This window comes from Hyalella azteca, unplaced genomic scaffold (assembly GCF_000764305.2).
Source record: "Hyalella azteca isolate HAZT.00-mixed unplaced genomic scaffold, Hazt_2.0.2 contig10821, whole genome shotgun sequence".
NCBI classification, from domain to species: Eukaryota; Metazoa; Arthropoda; class Malacostraca; order Amphipoda; family Hyalellidae; genus Hyalella; species Hyalella azteca.
The window spans coordinates 19,147-38,743 of record NW_025940842.1 but is presented as its reverse complement, the minus strand read 5'-3'; the positions used below and the strand labels follow the sequence as shown (position 1 = coordinate 38,743).

Below are 19,597 nucleotides of genomic sequence, written 5' to 3'. Positions count from 1 at the left end.
ATATAATAAGCTTATTATGTGTTGAATAACTTTTGTACATGTGTACAGCATTCCACCTAGTATGCCTAAGTTGGGAAATGAGGTGATTATGAACTGATGATATTGAGTTGCTGTAGACGCTATTGGGCTGACGTAAATGCAGCTGCTCTTCTAACATTGTACACGTTATATATTCGAAGTTTAATATACAGTTTCCAAGGCTTGCTGTTCACTCTCATGAAACTTTGAAAATATACGTAATGTTGATGCATTAACTAACGTGCCAGATATAGGATGGCATGATGATGATTTGCGAAGCAGTGTTGTGGCCGCATCTTAATATTTTGAGCTATAGTCTGAATGCGCATCTACCTTCCTGAACCAATTTATAGCTTGCTCAATACAGTGTTATTCATCATTTCCGTAACTTTGCCTGCACTCTAAAAATGTATTGTCTATCTGCAACATGTGGTATGCTTAGGGCTTAAAGATTTCTATTCTCATTATATAGCTCCAACAATAATGATGAATCAAAAACGATGGGTTTTTAAAGTTTTATATCTGAAACGCAATATCCACTAATTACAAAAGCAACCTAATAGGATGAAACTTTATTCCTTTTCTAAATTTCTAAATATTTCAAACAAGTCATCCTATTACTTCATCAAAAAGACGTTGTTGAGCAACGACTAACGGCGCATTAAATAAATTTTATTTTTAATTTGAGGAAATTAGCTTGAATGAAGAATAATTATTTTACAAATTTCGCAAATTGAATTCAACGAAATACTTTTTATGTATAATAACCCATTGATAAACAGCGAGCTAACAACAAGCAAAAGGCAATATTTCATAATTGATCAACAAAATCTGAAATTCAATAGTATACCGATATTCCTTTCAGATTATTTAAGAAATTTTCAATACCATTAGCGTATACTCAATTGGACGACTTATTTCTATTTGTATTAATTCATAGAGAACAGTGAGTTAACAGCAAGCAGGAGACATCTTCATAATGCATCTACAAAATGTAACATTTTCATTCTGCAAAAAAATGTTCCGTTCAGACTACTCGAAAAAAGTCAGTATCACTAGCGTAACAAATGAAATCTATAAGAAGAGACAAGTAAGTTACGACAACATTCAATTGGATTGACTCGCAATGCAGCGACTCTGCTGTAGGCGAAAATCTCCTGATGAACTGAAGCTAACAATAAGATACAACACAAAAGTTAATGTCGATAGCTAACGTACCAGCCTGTGCCTACCATGAGTTTTGAATACAGATCAATATCTATTAATATCCATTTTGGAATTTCAGAGAAGAAAGAGAACTAAAAATTAATACTCACGTCTATATGTAAAAGAAGCGAGTACGAACAATACGTTCGCGTCAAAAGAATAACGTCAAAACGTTCGCGAGCTCAGAAGAAAAAGCGTCGGCAGTTGGCTGCTCCACAGTGGCATTCTGTGGTGCCATTGGCAGAACCACGTTTAGGAGTCTTGGGCGTGGCCACATCCCGGGGACCGATCTCTCTAGGTCCTGGTGTCACGCAGGGGGAGGCCAGCAGGGAGCCATCTGACAAGTAAACCAACGTAAGAAAAAAATATAACTCAGTACTCACTGCAGTGAGTGACAGAGAGCGCATTTTCTCGTTGACGAAAACGTTTAGTCACAGACGGACATGGCGAGCACAATAGAGCTTTTGTTCATAAATGAGAAAATGCGCTAAAAACTGGATTTCACATTAATGTGCCGTGATCATAGCGTTATCTTAGTTCAAGTGTAAAATAATATGACCATAAGAAAAAAACGATGGATACAGAAATGGCGGAATCGAGATGACTTCAATTTCGTTCTGGTAAATATGTAGCATTGCAAATAGCAGGTAATCTAATGCAGTAAACAAGACTAAGACGGCTTCATAGGATGAAAGACAAGTTATAATGCAAAAATCATCACACACTAACTATACTCCTGTCGACTAACCGTCATTTATTGCGGCAGTGTCTTGTGATCTGGAAGACGGTGAGTTGTAGTCAAATGTGATTTCCTCGCCCTTTTTTATATCTCGAACGGCGAAGAGTGCAAGCTTGGGCAGGTCAGGGTCGAGGCAGTTGATCCATACGTTATACACAACAAGATTTGGATCGCACTGCACCAGAGTAAAAAAAAAACACTACTTAAATGTGCATTCTTTCAAATAATACGGAAGGAAGATATCACGAGACGACTTAATTGTACAATCTTTCAAATAATACGGAAGGAAGATATCACGAGACGATTTAATTGTACAATCTTTCAAATAATACGGAAGCAGGATATCATGAGGTTATTACAATTATCGTGCTACAGTAAAATGATGGACCTAGTTCGTGACTCAATATATCATATGAACACTACAAACTTCAACTTGCAAGTTGCTTCTATACGTTGTGCCAGCAGTTCTGTGATTCAAAGCAAATTACAAAACAAAGAAACAATTATTATCTAGCATTACTTGAATATTATCTGATATAAGAGTAATCACTCAAGAACTGTCTAGAAAATTAAGCTGTAGCAGTTTGGCAAACACGAGGTGTAGCATGCGGGGGAAAAATGTAGAGTATTTCATATTTCAGAGTAAAGAAGGAATTTGAATAAAGCAAACACAGTGGAGTCACTCTTACATTAGGATGCTTGCAAGGCATGGGGGCCAACGAGAGACTTTTTTTGTGAGCCTACATTACTGAGTTCTATAAGTAGATTCGTACGTGTCATGGACACCAGCATTAACATACGTACGATGTTGAATGAAATCTTGCAGTATATTGGGAAATTAGAAATGAACTGATTTTTAAAATAAAAAAATTCATATTTGCTACTATGTTGTGCGGTATGTCAGCAATGCGCACGCGATATGGAAAGCAGGAAAGCTGACAAACCAAGAATACTTAACTGCGCAGTTATTGCTGAGCAAAAATACTTCTTGGAGGATAAAATCTTAGCTTATTGGCGCGCGCAAAGACACGCAACAAAATACATTGGTCTGCGGGACTCGAAAATGGAACCACTGACTGAATGACTTATTGGCAATTTAAACGAGTAAAATAATAAGAAATAAGGCGTCCATTCAAGCGCGGATTGACATGACAAAAACTTCCATGGTGTATATCTAACGTCCCAAATATTTTACTATCATGTTAGACAAATTAACATAAGGCGTTCTAATAAACATCAATTGTAAAATGAAAACATCTCATCCAAAACTAACCGAATGATTGATGAAGTGAGAGACGTTGCCACATCGCGCAGCATCAACGGTGTACGGGTTCAAATCGCCTTTGTTGTAGTCCAAGTCGAACAGATACGTGCATCCTCGGGCGTCTGTACCAGGAACAGAAATATCGTCGTATGAGAAAAGTCTGTAAACTTCAATTACTACAAATTCCAAGTCCAAATTATAAACATAAATAGTTAAGATAAATTATATTCCTAGAAAATGCGTGGCTGTCCGGAATTAGCGAGCGTTTAAAATTATTGACCAAATCTAACTTCTCGATTGGAAATCATCTATGCGTATTTTGCCTGACTTTGTTATAACTTCAAACCTTTTAAAATCATCGTCGTGAAAACTAAATGACACTCATCATCAACATTACTGTAAACTCACCATAAACGCGTCCTCGTCGCTCTGCCTCCTCAGAGCTTATCACTTCTCCAACATATTCGGTGACGAAGGATCCTGACCTGATGAACTCCCCTGCCTTCACGCCCCAGCCTCGGTTCAGAGTGCGGAAGATGGTGAGCTGGAGAGTGCGGCCTTTTTGCACCACGCGGTTCTGGCAATCGTTGGTACATTTGCAATGCTTATTGCATTCATATATTGCCGTTCCAAGAGAAACCTGGGAACAAAATAGAAAGCGTCAAGCCTGGTACAAAAATACGAGTCAGGTGATTCCTGCACAAAAAAAAAAAAGCGACTAGCGTCTAGACTATAGCAATTTTGATTGGGTGGTGTGATCTGAAACCTCAGCATAAGATACGTGAGGCCTGTTTCAATAATTACAGAATTACAATTAATAGCTCCACCTATAATCACAGACTACTTAAGTGTTGACGGCACATTACTGTGAAACATACTACATTAAAACACCTCTACAGCCGCATTGATCACCAGGCCTTGATAATGTAAAATGAGGGGGGCTTTGGCCAGATATTACACATGCAAATAAGTACACATGCTGATAGAGGTGCCAACCGCACACTGCTCTTAGTCAAATGCGAGAGGATTTTCAATGTGTGTACAGATGTAGCACCTGTAGAATGAATGAAATATTATCATACTAATCGTACAATACAAATTAAGATAATGTTGATATCACGTACAATATACAAGGAAATATTACAAATCAGAAGAATAATTTAGGAGCTGTTTAAGGTGTTGCCCAAAACGTTGGTGGATAAGGCTGGAGTGAGGTGACAGTTAACAGAACTAAAAAAAAAAAAATCAATTTAGAAGTAGTTCGGATGGTTTATAAAAGGTTTGATATTTTCGAAAAATTAAGAAAAAGTTAATAATTTAGCTGCTTATAGCAAAGTTGAACATTGGATTTCCCTACAAACTTAATGAGGAACCTTAAGGCGTCCATGCTTGGTGTAGGCGAAGTGGGAGCCCATTTGCTTGGCGCAGCAAGAGTTCTGGGAGCTGCCGCAGTCGGTGCATTCACAGCCACACACCGGATCTTGCGGGATGTTGATGCCTTTACTTGCCTGCAAAAAAACGGGACTTTTTCGCTCTAAAAACATATTAATAATCAGGAACATAGCATACTCGGGAATTTATTAATTTGTTATACACGGTTACAGGCATAAGCGATCAATTGGACTGTAACATACATGAAATGTTAAGGAATTAGAAGCAAATAGTGCTGATTTGTAGGTTGCAACAAATTTCATCTACAGTTGATTAGGAGTGTTGAGCGTTTGCAGTTACGTAATACTTTGAAAGTTTGGCTAAAAATTGCAATCCTATTACCTATTAACTTAGTTTATCTTACTGTTATCTCTGAAATTCTATATTAAATCAGAGAAGTCAAGAATATGTCAAGCACAATAATCTGTCAACGTAAGAAATCACTGAGCAACTGCAGACAAACTACTCTCAGCAAACTGAATGATGAACTCGAAAAAGTACATCTTGTATATGTATTATATTTATACTTATTTATCGTCAGCATAAAATAATTTGACATTAATTGTGTTAGTATACACCTTTATGGCAAGTATACACATATGGCAAGATCGCTGACCTCCAGCACTTCCCGAATGATAGATAACACAAGAATCCTACCCTAGATGAACATTACTCACGACGTAGTCATTAACGTAAATGAAGTCATCAGGCGGGAGTGAGAGATCTACGTCATTGACAACACCCAGAGGCGCAGGGTCGGAACAGACGCGGCTCATATTTCTCTCCCAGCGTCTGAGCTCCGCGCACTGTCGGTCTCGCTGCTGCTTGCACTCTCTCAGCACGAGTTGATGCTTAAGCTCCTCGAACGCCTTGAGGTATTTCTCGCTCGTGCACTGCAATCAAACTTTAAATTGACGAATCTAATTTTCTTTCAGTTTTATAGCCTTCACCTGTTTCATCTTAGCTTTCACAAAGTTAATATATTTGAACATGTGATAAAATAAATTGCCTATCTATTTAAAATCTATAGATTGCTACATGTATGATTATTAGAAAATGCATTATTATATCTTTTTTTCTATGGATATGAACTATCTTGTTTAGCCCTCTGATCATTATACGTAGAGATCTGACCGCAGCATTTCTAAGTCCTATAGGCTTACACAATAAACCTATTCATGTAATCAACAAAAAAATTCATATCATAAAGATACTTTATTGAGTTCACGGTTATTAAATAAAATTGCATAAATATTCACGTTAGATAGTAGGGCTCAACTGTACAGTTAACTTAAACACTCATAAATTGTAAATAAAAAATTCATTAAAAACACATTGAATACAGAACTTTAACAGTTATAATTTTAAATCTACCACATTAGCATAGAGGACTGAACAAGTTGCGGAGAAAAGTGCTAAGAATATTATCAGTGCTTTAAACAAATAAGCAATCTGCCACTAACATCTTTGATGGAGACCAGTTTTTCAACGTCTTCTTCCAATTCACTCATTTCCTTGATTTTACATCTGCCAGCGATGACAAGAGGAAGGGCCGCCAGAACGTCAGCTTGCGCAGGCGCGGTAAGCTGGGCGAAAAAAGCCATCTTCAGAAGAGGCTTCAGAGATTCCTCGCAGGGCAGCAAGGTTGTTTTGAGTCTGAAAATTGAGTCAAATAATCAAAGCTGACTTGAAAAGCCTGAACACTATGCCAAGCTGTCAATTTTATTGGAGAGTCAGTAACAGATTGTCAGAGCAGTGTACTCTTGAAAAAATTGCATGGTATGACTTTCAATTCCTCATTTTTACCCAAAGAAATTAACAAAGAAATCGGAAAATAGTTGGGAATGTACTACAAACAAAATTATTAGAATTAGCAACGCCGAGAAAACAGTCCTAAATAATTAGGCATGGCAATAGAGATGGGAACAATTTTTACATACTCTAAGTAGCAATGTACAAACGCACTCTTCAGGATCCGTGATGCGGCTTCTTTCAACCATCCTGGATCTGATGAATGACAGCAAAATTTCCTCACAACCTGTGAGGTTCTCTAAAGGCTCCCAAGTGTCATCACTGCTGCCGTATCCTTTCCAGCGCACCTGGTAACGGCATTTCCCCTGCACAAAATCAGGAAAATATCACAATCAACTCATGCTTCAAACAGTCACAAACAGTCAATTTCTTGAATAAATATGCATAAATAACCAAGCCTAAAAAATGATTAAAATTAGCTTTGAGCTGCACAAATATTGCAAGATAAAATTCAAAACATATAAGATAAAGTAAATATAAATGTTGCCAGCAACAGAATATTAGTACAGATTTTACTAAAAACATCAATTGTAAGAAAAATCAATTATAAGATAGCTCAGAATACATTAATAACCGAGTGCAGATGGTCTGCCTACCTTGATTCGGTCATAATCAATAATTTTTTCAACTTCAAATTCCTCATCTTTCTTCTCTGTCTCCTCATTTTCTTCACTTTTCTTTCCCTCACTTTCATTTCTCACACCACTCCTTCCACCTCCTCTGCCAAAGAGGCTCCTACGAGTCTTGCGTGGGCGCTGATGGCTTGGGCCATCAAGGCTGTGTTGGCGCTTCCTCTTCCATGATTTCCTTTGTGAGTTGCTGCTACTGGCACTGTCCATATTTTCCTTTACAAATGACTGTTTAGAAGAAACAATTAACTAGTTAAAAGTTAGACGACATCAAGAATTGCACAAAATGTAAATAATACAAAATATTTCTCACAATAATAATGTTTATAGGGTTAGGATCCTCATGCTGGCTTATAAATTTTTGACTCGTGTGTGGCTTAGGTGTAAACAATTACTATTTTAACCCTTTAGCGGGCAAGCATTGAAATATCCATAATTTAAAATTTCAGAAACCATTTCAAGAAAGTAAGAAGTATTATACAATATATTTATTTCTATGAATTTTTGCAAATTTTGCCTATTGAAGGTTTAAATCGCACTTGAAGAATTCAATAAATGCGATCAGTACAAAAAAAAATTTCTTTATAATTAAAATTCAGTTTATGCAAATGAAAAGTTAGAAACATAAAAATTTAATTTAATTAAATTTAATCAAGTTGCCAAATAAATAAATATATATATTGATACTTCCAAATTTTGAAGAAAATGCGGAAAGAGCGTCAGTTCCATTGTCCGAGTCAAAACCTTCATTTAAATGCTCATCTTTCAATTTGTGGACTTTGCAGCTGGTGATGCTATAGATAGAACGATGGTCAGATAATTAGTGATTGACTGAGGCATTATAAGGATGCCTCAAAAACAAACAGGAAGCCGTGATGAGGCTTTTTGTGACGCGATTTCAAGTGATCATATATAGTAACTTACCCGTGAAAGGGTTAATACTATGACTAAAATATCTGATGTACCACATGATTGTTGCTACTCATTACAAAATTTTCATGGTCAACTTACCTTCACCTGGCACTGAAGATCCTTTGTGATGTGTTTTTTGAAGTAATTACAGTGGTTTACATATTCAAGAGTAGCACATTAGAGACCAGCATGTATATATGTACTCAGTCAAAAAATGAAGTGTCATGTGGCTAACTTGAGTTCCATAGAATACCTGAGGAGGAGCCAAAGAATGTGAGAGCTGTTTGTTGCTGCTGCTGGAGTCGTCAAGTCCAAGATCGTTGCCAGCATCAGATATTGGGGGTGTGGTATCCATTATCTCGCCATCTAATAAAACAAAACTATTTTGATTGCCTGCATGTGCAAAAATTATACATTTTTTGATTTTGTTATATTGAACAAAACTAATAAAGGCATATTGTAAACAGAGCCATCAGAAACATTCTTTCTGACAGCTATAAATTCTGTCGCATTGCACAAGACCCAACAAAACAACTGCAAAGGAAATCTAACAAACTCATTAGTAGGACCATCTCCATTATAGAATCTAGAAAGCTCACACCTATTGTTGGGAATTACTCTCCCAGTTACCTCTACAGAAACATTGAAAACCACAAGTAAGGCAATCTGCTCTGATCCAATATTTCTCAAGTCGCGTGCCCAATCTAAAAAACATCCAAAGACCAGGATACCACAATTAAACCATACATTCCAGAGCAATTCTCCGTGAAATCTAGAGAAAGCTTTTTAGAAATCCTTTCCGCTGAATGCCTATCAGGCCTTTAGGTGGCACATGATGTCATCAGCCTCTTCACCAGTTTCCAACTGTACAAACATTAGACATCATTGCAAGGCACTTAAGTGCTTTCTCATCCAACTTTGCTGACTCCACCAATAACTAAGAAAATTCTCATCAACCTCCATCAACTCTGCACTTCCAAATCACCTTTCTGGACTGCCAGCAACAAAATTTATTTATTCACAAACCAATGGTGTGGCCATGGCCAGTCTTCTTGGTCCTAATTTTGCTGAGTACCATATGCGCGAAATTTAAAATCAAGTACTTTCAGATGAATGGATCAAGCACAAATTGTATTGCAGGTATGTTAATGATATCTTTGTTGTTGTTTGAGATGAATAACAAATGAAGAATCAACAAATGGCCATTGAAATGAATTCTGACATAAAGTTTACTTACAAACTCAGACAAAATCATACTTTGCCTTTATTAGATAATTTCATCCAAGCCAAAATTAATTTGTTCATCACAAAAGTATACTGGAAAACGACAGATGTTGGGAGAGTCCTGAATGCCATCAGCAAATGCCCAGAGCACTACACTACAAAATAATACTTTGCCTTAATTATATTAAATATTTTCATTATATTAAATATTTTCATTATATTTAATACAAAAGAAGCACAATACATGCTCTCAAAACCTCCTCTTCTGAAAATACTGATCTATTATAAAAACAAGAAAATACAGAATCTTGTAATGAACAATAACCCCTGCAAAAAAACTACAGTTTTCCAAGAGACCAAAGTAGTCTAAAAATTTTCCTGCAATAGAGAAGGTTGTAGACTTCTCTGAAATATGGACTACATCAGGCTCACAACTAAGACATTAAGCTGACGTCTCATGTGCCACCTTCAGTCTCGTGGACCAAGGAACCACCTGATGGAAGCCTTCAATGAGACCATTGCTGGTACAGTACGGTAATGGAAGTATGCACCAACATTGTCACACAGTGCCCCAATGCCTACCGATTCATGATAACTGAGGACCTCATCATTATGGATGGGACTCCAGTCATCAACCTTCAAACTACTGGATTTTTCAAAACCCCATGACTTTTTGGAGAAATTTTTGGCACTTTAATTCTTGACCATCTTCACATTTGTGTAATTTTGCATTTCTAAACAAATTATGATTATTTAATAGTATCCTATTTACAGGATTTTGTACTTATGTCAATCCAAATTTCACAACTCAATGCATCTTGTTAATTGATTATGAATGGTCAATACATTTGAAACATTGTTAATGTATTAAAAATGTATATCATTACCCTGATTTTCAATCTACCATTGCAAACAAAAAAATATTGTTCAATATATTGTCAGAAGAAGAAGAAAATTGTCAGTAAAACTAATTCTCTGGTCTTCAATGAAACATGCTTATTAAATTATGCAAGTTTGATTGAAGACCAGAGCATGTTTTTTATTAATAATCTTCTTATTCATCTTTTCAATGACTGGAACTAAATTTCTAGCTGGCGCCTGTAGATCAAACAGTAGGTTACCAAAAGACATTTTAATAGAATGAGATGTTTCAAAAATTCAATTTTCATTTATCAAGCAGGTGAAGGTTTTGCAACACTTGAAATTAAACTTTGGAAATGACAGAAGTACAAATCAATGGTATAGTGGATACAACTTAAAATTACTCTGAAAATAATTTTAGCATCCGGACAAATTAAATTAAATTATACATACGTATCCAGGCAAAGTGCCAAGAGAAACAGAATGCAACATTTTCTTATGAAATAAATTAACCATGATACCCTATAAAAACTAAGGGAAAAAATGATGCAGCTACATTGAAAAATATCACAGACTGACACTTAGCATTAATCTTATATTGAGAGCACAAATTCTAAATGAATTCAAATAACTGTTTCAAACTTACCAGTAGGTTGCACTGCAGGGAAATGCTTTGCCAATTTCTTGTATGCACTTTCAATCTGGAAATAAAAAACTGAACTTCATCAACAGCAGAATGCATATAAAATTACTGTGTGCTAATGCTTGCATGGCATCAGTCATAATGAATAAACAGTATACATAATCTATTAATTTCAGTATGCATGAAGCATTTTCCATAACCAGAAGCTCAAGTGCTGTTCATGAAAGAAATTCTAATATAAATACATTAGCCAGGTTCTGTGATTTGCAAGCAATTAGTGTATTAGATTTTTTTAATTAAATCAATATCAAGACATTTATACCATGCTTATTTTGTATAAATCAATTCAAACAACAAAAATTGATAAAGACAATTATTGAAATGCACAAGAGTTATGATTATCTTGAACTAGATTACCTTTATTTGCAATAGCAATGAAACAAAGAAATTCCCTCTCACAGAGCTAGTTTTTGTAGACCACCTTATAAAATGTTTTTCTGATTCCTAGAACTGGCCATGCTAAAAATTTTCAATATACAAAATTTTTCGTCAGTGTCTAATATTTTACTTGAAACAAATTTCCATTCAGTTGAATAACTAAATTCTGAGAACAATTTCTTCAGGACAATCCATCACCATTTTCCCTATATTTCCTGAAACAGGAGTAAATATATTTCCAGGTATCTGGAAAATAAGTTGAATCATTTTAGATTTTTTACCACTTAAAAACAAAGTTTTTCCTCTGATTCCTCCGTATGACTTTATAAACTCCAAAACTCTAATCAAATATGTTCATGCCAAGATTTTTGTCAACTGTACTTGCTTTTAGAAATTGCACCTCCAAAGAATCTGGCCTGATAAAATAATTGGAGTTCAAAGAATCTTGTAGTTATTGATAAAGTTTAGCCACAACCAATAGTAAAATATTAAAAATGGTTATAAAAATATGTGGGGGGGAAAATACTTGAATACTTGAATTAGTTTATGAATTATTCACTAATATATTTTCCACTGAAAAACTATTATTACATTCTTCTGCAATGCTCACCTCATTCAGAGCCAACCCTGCATCTCTGATGAATACTCCATCAGGCTTGAAAAACGTTTTTGCTTTATGATTTTCAAAGGCCACTTTCAGCTTCTGAAGTGCAATCATTCCTTCTAAATACCCAGCATGTAATTCACCTCTACTCTGAAAAAAAAAAAAGAAAACAATCATGAGTAACAAAATGCAGTATATATATGAATATGATACATATTTATTATTTTTAGACTTGAGACATGGAATTTTAAAATTAATCACACAGAATAAACAAGGTAAATTACATTATGATTATCATCAAAATTGAGACTGCACAATTCTAAATTGTAAGCAGGGTGCAGAACTAGAGCTTTTAATCCATTCCCACCAAGGAAAAAAAATGTTGGATTCAAGAATAAATGACATCATTTATTCTTGAGGATGTATTTCTGGGCATAAATAAAATCTTTGGGTTTTATTATGAGAGATATAAGCTAGCACCAAATGTTACCACTAGGATGATAGGAGTACAAAATTTGACTGATTTGGTGTATTAATTATCGAGTTAATGAACAAACTTAGTCAGGCATTTGTTCCCAATGAGGCTCAGCTTCATTTAAATCAAGCAAAATACCATATATCTCAGAAATAAATCATTGCAAATGATAAGGAAGGAAGCAATGCATGCATGAATTACAGCTGAATAAGCAGTATTTTGTCCACAAATGCACACCATGCTATCTACCAAAAGATTCCCCCATGGGAATAATTTAACTGGTGATTCAATGAAAGATATTTTCAATGTTGGTTTCCATTAGATGACATAAAATTTCCTTCAGAAGATGAGACCCAAAATGTATATAATTTTTAGATATTTGTACTCAAATCCTCCTGGCAGTACCATATAGTACCACTGTACATAGAACACTTTAAAATTCAGCATGGCAAGTGGGATTTCTGCAAATAACTTCAGCGTGAATAATCTCTCAGTTCAAATATTACTATTACCATATACAATTACCATATTTCATGGAATCCTTTAATGAGAAAAGGAGAAAAACCAAAACAGACATCTGGATAGTACATCTTCAAAATTAATTTCGTCAATTTGTGATTCAGTAAAGAGATAAATTTATAGAAGGATTTCAAATTGTTTAAAATGACCACACTTGGGCAAAAATAGTATTCTAGCATGGTATGCTTCTAAGAACCTATTTTGAAAACATCAAAATTATAGGCAAGTAAAAAAGAAAAAATTCCAAAATATTTAATAAATAGAATCTGCCCCTTGTTACATAAAGGAATTAAAGAGAAAAGACAAACAAATGACTGACTGCTCATATCCAAACTGTAAAATTGAGTAGAAGCCAGAAGCCTGCAGTAAATTGGACAAAAACTCCAATAAATTTGGCAAATTTCATTTGTTTCTATGTCTGTCCATTTTTCCTGTAAAAATAAGAAAAATGGCTCATTTTAACCACAATTTTCAAAAACAATCTCTCTTTCCCAATTTTTAGGAAACTTCTGCACAAAATTCCAAATTGGAATTGGACTCAAATGAGACAATAATGCTCATGCATGTGGAGAATTTTTTGACAAAGGCTCAATTGTGGACGTGTTTCAATAGTACCTTACCTAATTTCTGTTATACCGTAAAAGGGGGTTACTTTGACTCCCGGGGTAACTTTGACCACTTTTAGTTTTTCAACAAAAACTCCCAAAACTCAAAAACTATTTGACATAGAAAAATTTTGTCAATGGGCATTAAAGGCCTAATAATGAGGCTATGTAACACAAAAGAAAGATAAAAAAATTAGGCATATCTAGTAGGTTAAAAAATGAAAATTGTGACCCACAAAAAGAGCTATTATTCAAAGCCTGTTGTAGAACCCCCTCCAATTTTTTCATTTCTTGGTAAAAATAACTCCAGGTGTTGGTGCATTGTAGTAGAACTCTTCTAGTTACATATACAAATGACAAATTTTAGGAAAGTGTTATAGTTTTGCAAATGGGGGGGCACTGCCCTCAATGGGGGAACTATGACCACCTAATGTCAGCCCTGACAGGGTAATATTGACCAGCTTGGAAATTAAGTTAAGGTACCATATATAACATATTTTATGTTTGATACACCTATTAATGTTTTTTCTTCATATTTAAGACTCTACAGTCTTATATATGGTAATTTTAACTTAATTTCCAAGCCAGTCAATATTACCCTGTCAGGGCTGCTATTAGGTGGTCACATTTCCCCCATTATGGGGCAGCACCCCTCATTTGCAAAGTGCAAACTATGACACTTCCCTCAAATTTGTCATTTGCATATGTAACAAGAATAGTTCTACTACAATGCACCAAAACCTGGAGTTATTTGGAGTTATTTTGCGAAAAAATAAAATTGATTTTACCACCTAGTCAAAGAAACCCCAAAGTGGGGGGGTAACAAAGACCATCATTTTTTTTTAAATTACATCAAAACCATGAGGCAGGAGCCAGCAGTTTATAGTGAGTGAACCTAGAGTTTAGACCTGTATTTTGCATGTTTCAATTTAAGTTCAATTTAGCTAGTAAAAAATGGCATCATTTAAAAAAATGATCAAAGTAACCCCCCTTTATGGTACTTGTTTACGAACAATGCACATTTTTGCTAGCAATAGTAGTAATTTCGTAAAATTACCTACCAACTATCATTTCACCTGCAATTTTATTGGAAAATTCTGCCCATCTATGCAATATTCCAGAATTGCTCAACAAGTCCCACTGTGTTTATGACTCCAAATTGATGAGAGCCTGAATGTCTTTTGTCTAGTATTGCACCATGTAACTGTCTTTAATTTTACTGTTAACAGGTACAGGACCCATACAGCCTGGTACAGGTCTAGCATGGAAAACAAGTCTGTGACTAGAGCTTTCCTCCCATTTATGGAACATCAAGATTCAAGCTACATGATGTAGGTATGTGCACAAAAAAATTTTTCCCCTGATGATAATGACAATTATACAGCTGAAATGAGTAAATAATCTAGAATATTACCATATAAATATAAGTGGAATACAAATAAATTGGCAATAGCTATCAATTTATTTTTATTGAATTATTTTTCTATGTGAACCAATTTTTGGCACTTTTTTGAAAAAAAACTATCATTTCTAGGTTTCCTATGAGCCAATTTTAGAGATTTTAATACCATTAGAAAGCTCTTGTTGTAGGCTATTGTTTATAACTAAAATAAATCGTTTTGGTTTATACCTTGACTGCAGGTGGGTGGGGCAAACAGGTATGAATAATATATATGAATAGTATAATTTGGCCAAAAGGCTGAATTGAACAGTTCTGCAATCCGCAATACTTCGACAATCCCGCTGAAAATATCCTGAACGACATAATTACAACAAGTCAATCTAAAACGTTTCCTTAAAGATCACAAAGTTGCAGTCACGTGAGAGCGGTCAGACTGCATTATCACGTGATCAGTTGCCACTTAAGCAAAGACAAATGTTAGTGTTGACTATTTTTTGGGTAAAATTAGAGATTAGGGGTAACACGTGTACGGGACATGGTAAATGGTTTGCGGCTGCCGGCTTGTAAATGGCTTCTAATGGCCAAGGTATAGAATTCACGGCTCAAAGAAATTAAATCTCGGCTGGAAGAAATGTAATCATGGCTGGCAAATCCATAAAACCACGGTTTGAAAAATTCAGTCGCGGCTTGCCAAGTAGATATATTCCATGCCTGCAATTGGGCATTGCAGCAGCCATCCCTAGAAGTCTAGCATAGGGCTAGGCTGACTTCACTAGCACTTGATAGTCGATGAATTTCACTAGCAAGGAGATCAGGGGCTAAGTGCCGGTAAATAACTGTACCCAAATCCTAACAATGTCTTTGTAACCATAAAATTGTCCTGGTCAGTCAATTATATGCAATACACTCCTAAACTTTGAAATATGAACCAAAACAAAAAGGAATCACATAACACATAAGATCACTGAAGAAAGGAAAGCCTGGATGCACTAGGGTAAACGCAGTATATTCCAACATATAGGGTAATTCCAACACTTCTTGACTTTTTTCCTTTATATTAAGCTTTTTCTTAGTTCCATGCATTAGTTGATGGTTGAAATAGTGACATCATACTTTTGTGCACCATACTATTGCCAAAACACTAAGTCAGGGCCATCTGGCAGGAAAATGTTGAGGTTCAAAGAGAGACAGTGCGTGTCACCCAGTGAGAACATCAAAAAATGTCTCAAAGTTGATAGTTGACCTTGCTCTACCAAATAGTGATAAACTGTTTGTGTAGAAAGAATATTATGGTTTGAGACTTTTAAATACGTCTGTGAATATATAAGGAATCCTTTAAGTATACTTGGATATGCTGATTTCAAGTGGTAAAAAAATTAATAGATTAAGTTTAGAGACGGTTTTAGACACATATAAACTAATTCAGACACAGCTTGGAATTAGACACACACAGCTCGTTCCAAGCTGTGTGCAAGAATTACAATTTTCTTAATTAAAAGCCTAATAGCTCTTAATTAAAAGCCTAATCAAGTAGTGTTCAATATTCAATAGTGCTCTAATTCCAAGCTGTGTCATATTCCAATACAGCTCACACAGCGATCGGAATTTGAACACATGAGTGTTGGCATTGCAAATTAGTAGAGTTTGAAGCGCGGCCAGAATTAGTCTCACAAAATGCCGAATTTAGTCACACACAGTGTCGGAATATATTAATTTGGTAGGGTTGCATTCTAAAGGCTTATAAATAAATATGGCAACATTTTGTGACGTTTCATTGTTGCTGGCACGCAGAGCGGTGTTTTGAGAATGACGTAAAGCAAACAGAACTCAAGTTGTGCGTACGGTGTATTTTTTATAGCCATTCATTTTTTGCTACGTCCTCAAAGTGTCGGAATATACCGCGTTTACCCTACCACCTTACTGTACCACTGAACATAAACTGCAACTCAAAAATCGTCTTTTTTTTGTGGATTTGCATATTCCAGAAAGTTCTGTGCAAATAGCTTCAGAGCTTTGAATTATTATTTTTTTATAATTCTCCTAATTTTTGCAGCCTGCAAAAATTTGGCTACCTACAAGATAAAGATTTCAAACGTATGAAAATTTTGTCATGTTATAGCCACAATATATAAGAAATGAGAAGGAAAATTCCAATCCAGATAGAGTGACCAATCAGATATTTATTAGATTAATTATAATCAATTCATGTTTAATTTCCTTGTCTACTACAAGATTTAAACCAGAACCAATATCTTATGTATGATAATGCTGGTCTCCATGATACTTCACATTTCACAAGCCTAGGGTAAAGGCGGTATATTCCGACACATTAAGGACGCATCAAGAAATGAAAAACTATAAAAAATAACCGTATGCGTTACTCAAGTTCTGTTTGCTTTACGTGACTCTCAAAACACCGTACTATGCGCCAGCAACAATGAAACGTCACAAAATGTTGCCATATTTATTTAAAAGCCTTTAGAATGCAAACCTACCAAATCCCTATATTCCGACACTGTGTGTGACTATATTTGGCACGTGGTGAGACGTATTCCGACCGCGCTTCAAATTGTACCAATAAGTAATTCCGACATCCACGTGTTCGAATTCCGATTGCTGTGTGAGCTGTATTGGAATACAACACAGCTTTGAATTAGAACACTATTGAATATTGAGCACTACTTAATTAGGCTTTTAATTAACAGTTAGGTATTAAGCTTTTAATTAAGAAAATTTTAATTTTTGCACACAGCTTGCAACGAGCTGTGTGTGTCTAATTCAAGTTGTGTCGGAATTAGTTTTTATGTGTCTAAATCTGTTTCTCAACTTAATCATATATTAATTTATTTACCACTTAAAATCAGCAAATACAAGTATACTTAAAGGATTCCTAATATATTCACAGACGTATTTAAAAGCCTCAAACCATAATATTCTTTCTACACAAAGTTTATCACTATTTGGTACCAGGTCTCATAGTGTGGCACGAGAGTCGTTGTAAAATTTATCTCAAGGTCATCTGGTCGTTGAACAACCGCATGCCAGTCGATAGTCGATAGGATTTATGCAGTCGATATACGCGCAAATGTATGACATCACTATTTCAACCATCAACGAACGCATGGAACTAAAACAAAGCTTAATATAAAGGAAAAACTAGAGAGGTGTCGGAATTACCCATGATGTCGGAATAGGTATACTGCGTTTACCCTACTTATAGGATCTAAAAATGAACTGGAAAGAGGATTAATTTTAAAAAGTCTTGACTTTATTAGTATTATGCAGGTAGGTAGGCAGTAAGCTAGCTAGCTAGGCTACAGGTGCAGTTAGAAACATTCAAATGTGGATTCTCCTTCATTAGGCCTAGTAGGTAGCTAAGTTGGTAATATTCAATATCAGAACCAAAAACTTTGTAACATCCTATTACAATTCACTACAATTTTTTACAAAGATGCATTTCTCACCTCTAATTTAGCTTCCATTTCTTGCTGAATTTTTTTATGGTTCATTTCATCATTGCTTTTTGTTCCGTTCATGGAGTACAGGTTTGGCACAGATGTATGGGGTGGTGGTGTTGGTGTATGCTTTACTCCAACGTCGCTTTGCTTCAGTAACCTTAATTTGGTAACACGATTATTATTCAAAGTGCTATTCAGCTCTTCTTTATTTTCAATATGAACGGTAGGATCTGTTGACTCGGATAGGGTGGCGTAGATTGATTTTGACGTGCTTTCTGATTTTGACATGCTAATCGAATCGCCATTATAGCCTTTTTCCGACTCAAATGAGTCATCCACCTCCTTCTTTGTTTCGTTTTCGCAATCCATTATGCTGAATTTAATCGGCAAAACCATGGAGACTTTTCCTTACGTAAAATTGTGCATAAATAATGTTTGATGACAATGCAAAGTAGTCTAGCGCCTGCTGTTTTCAGATTTGGCGGGATCCGTAAGAAAGCAGCTCTTTTTTCTTTGAAATCGCCGCGCAGTAGTAAGGCTGACACTTGTCCCACTGAATATGAAGACCCATTACACACTAAAAAAATTGCACTAGTTTTCGATAAATTTTAACAGCTTACAAATTCACAGGACTTACGGCATTCTCTAGTATTTATTTATTCTGTATATTGAAATTGTAGGAGCGGGTCCCAGTAGCCCAACGGCAGAACTGGTCGTAGTTGTGCTGCACAGAACGCTTTCACTGGCCGGAATGTTAATATAGTATTTAGGAAAATCACGTGCGTGACTTAGGTTTAATCTTATGAGCGGGTGATTGCGACGCCAAGAAGGAGACCACTTCAAGCAGGAGTCCTCTTAGGGTGGAGACAAGCCAAGGAAGAAACAATGCCAAGAAGGAGACTAAGCTGAGCGACGAATCCTCTCGCGAGAAGATCGCACCATGAGAAGAACACGTAGGGAGGAGACCACGTCAGGAAGAAGACCAAAACAGACCAGGCCTAAAGTATTGGTGACCAATCACACCTGATAAAGCCAACTACGAAAAGGAGATAGCCATGTAGCACCATATCGAACCCGGTGGAAGTCGAATAGCAATTTCAAATATCGTCAGTCATGAAAAGATCCGGTCAAATGACACGATTTTAGTTCTTCTGTGAACAAGGCACGAAAAGGAAAAGAATAGGCGACAGGCCACATCATGCCTACACTTCAGCGCTGAGATCACTATGTTATAGTATAGAATAGAATAGAAGTGTCGGCGTTGAGGAAATAGGCCCATGGCCTGTTGCCGATTCTTGAACTTTTCGTGACTTGATTCACAAGGGATCCGGCCTTTGGAACCCGATCTTTCCATAGC

General features: G+C 35.8%; 1 protein-coding gene across 1 annotated transcript; it reads right to left on the bottom strand.

Moving 5' to 3' along the window:
- Positions 1-522: 522 nt before the first annotated feature.
- LOC108670619 (histone-lysine N-methyltransferase Su(var)3-9) lies at positions 523-18,758 on the bottom strand. Its single transcript, XM_018158089.2, has 13 exons — positions 18,247-18,758; positions 11,788-11,931; positions 10,743-10,797; positions 8,265-8,377; positions 7,067-7,327; positions 6,624-6,775; positions 6,122-6,314; positions 5,336-5,551; positions 4,601-4,735; positions 3,636-3,867; positions 3,237-3,349; positions 1,973-2,138; positions 523-1,561 (listed from the first exon to the last, which is right to left on the bottom strand). Exons 1-13 carry the CDS (start codon positions 18,634-18,636, stop codon positions 1,407-1,409), a joined length of 2,325 nt encoding a protein of 774 aa, XP_018013578.1. The 5' UTR covers positions 18,637-18,758; the 3' UTR covers positions 523-1,406.
- Positions 18,759-19,597: the final 839 nt, after the last annotated feature.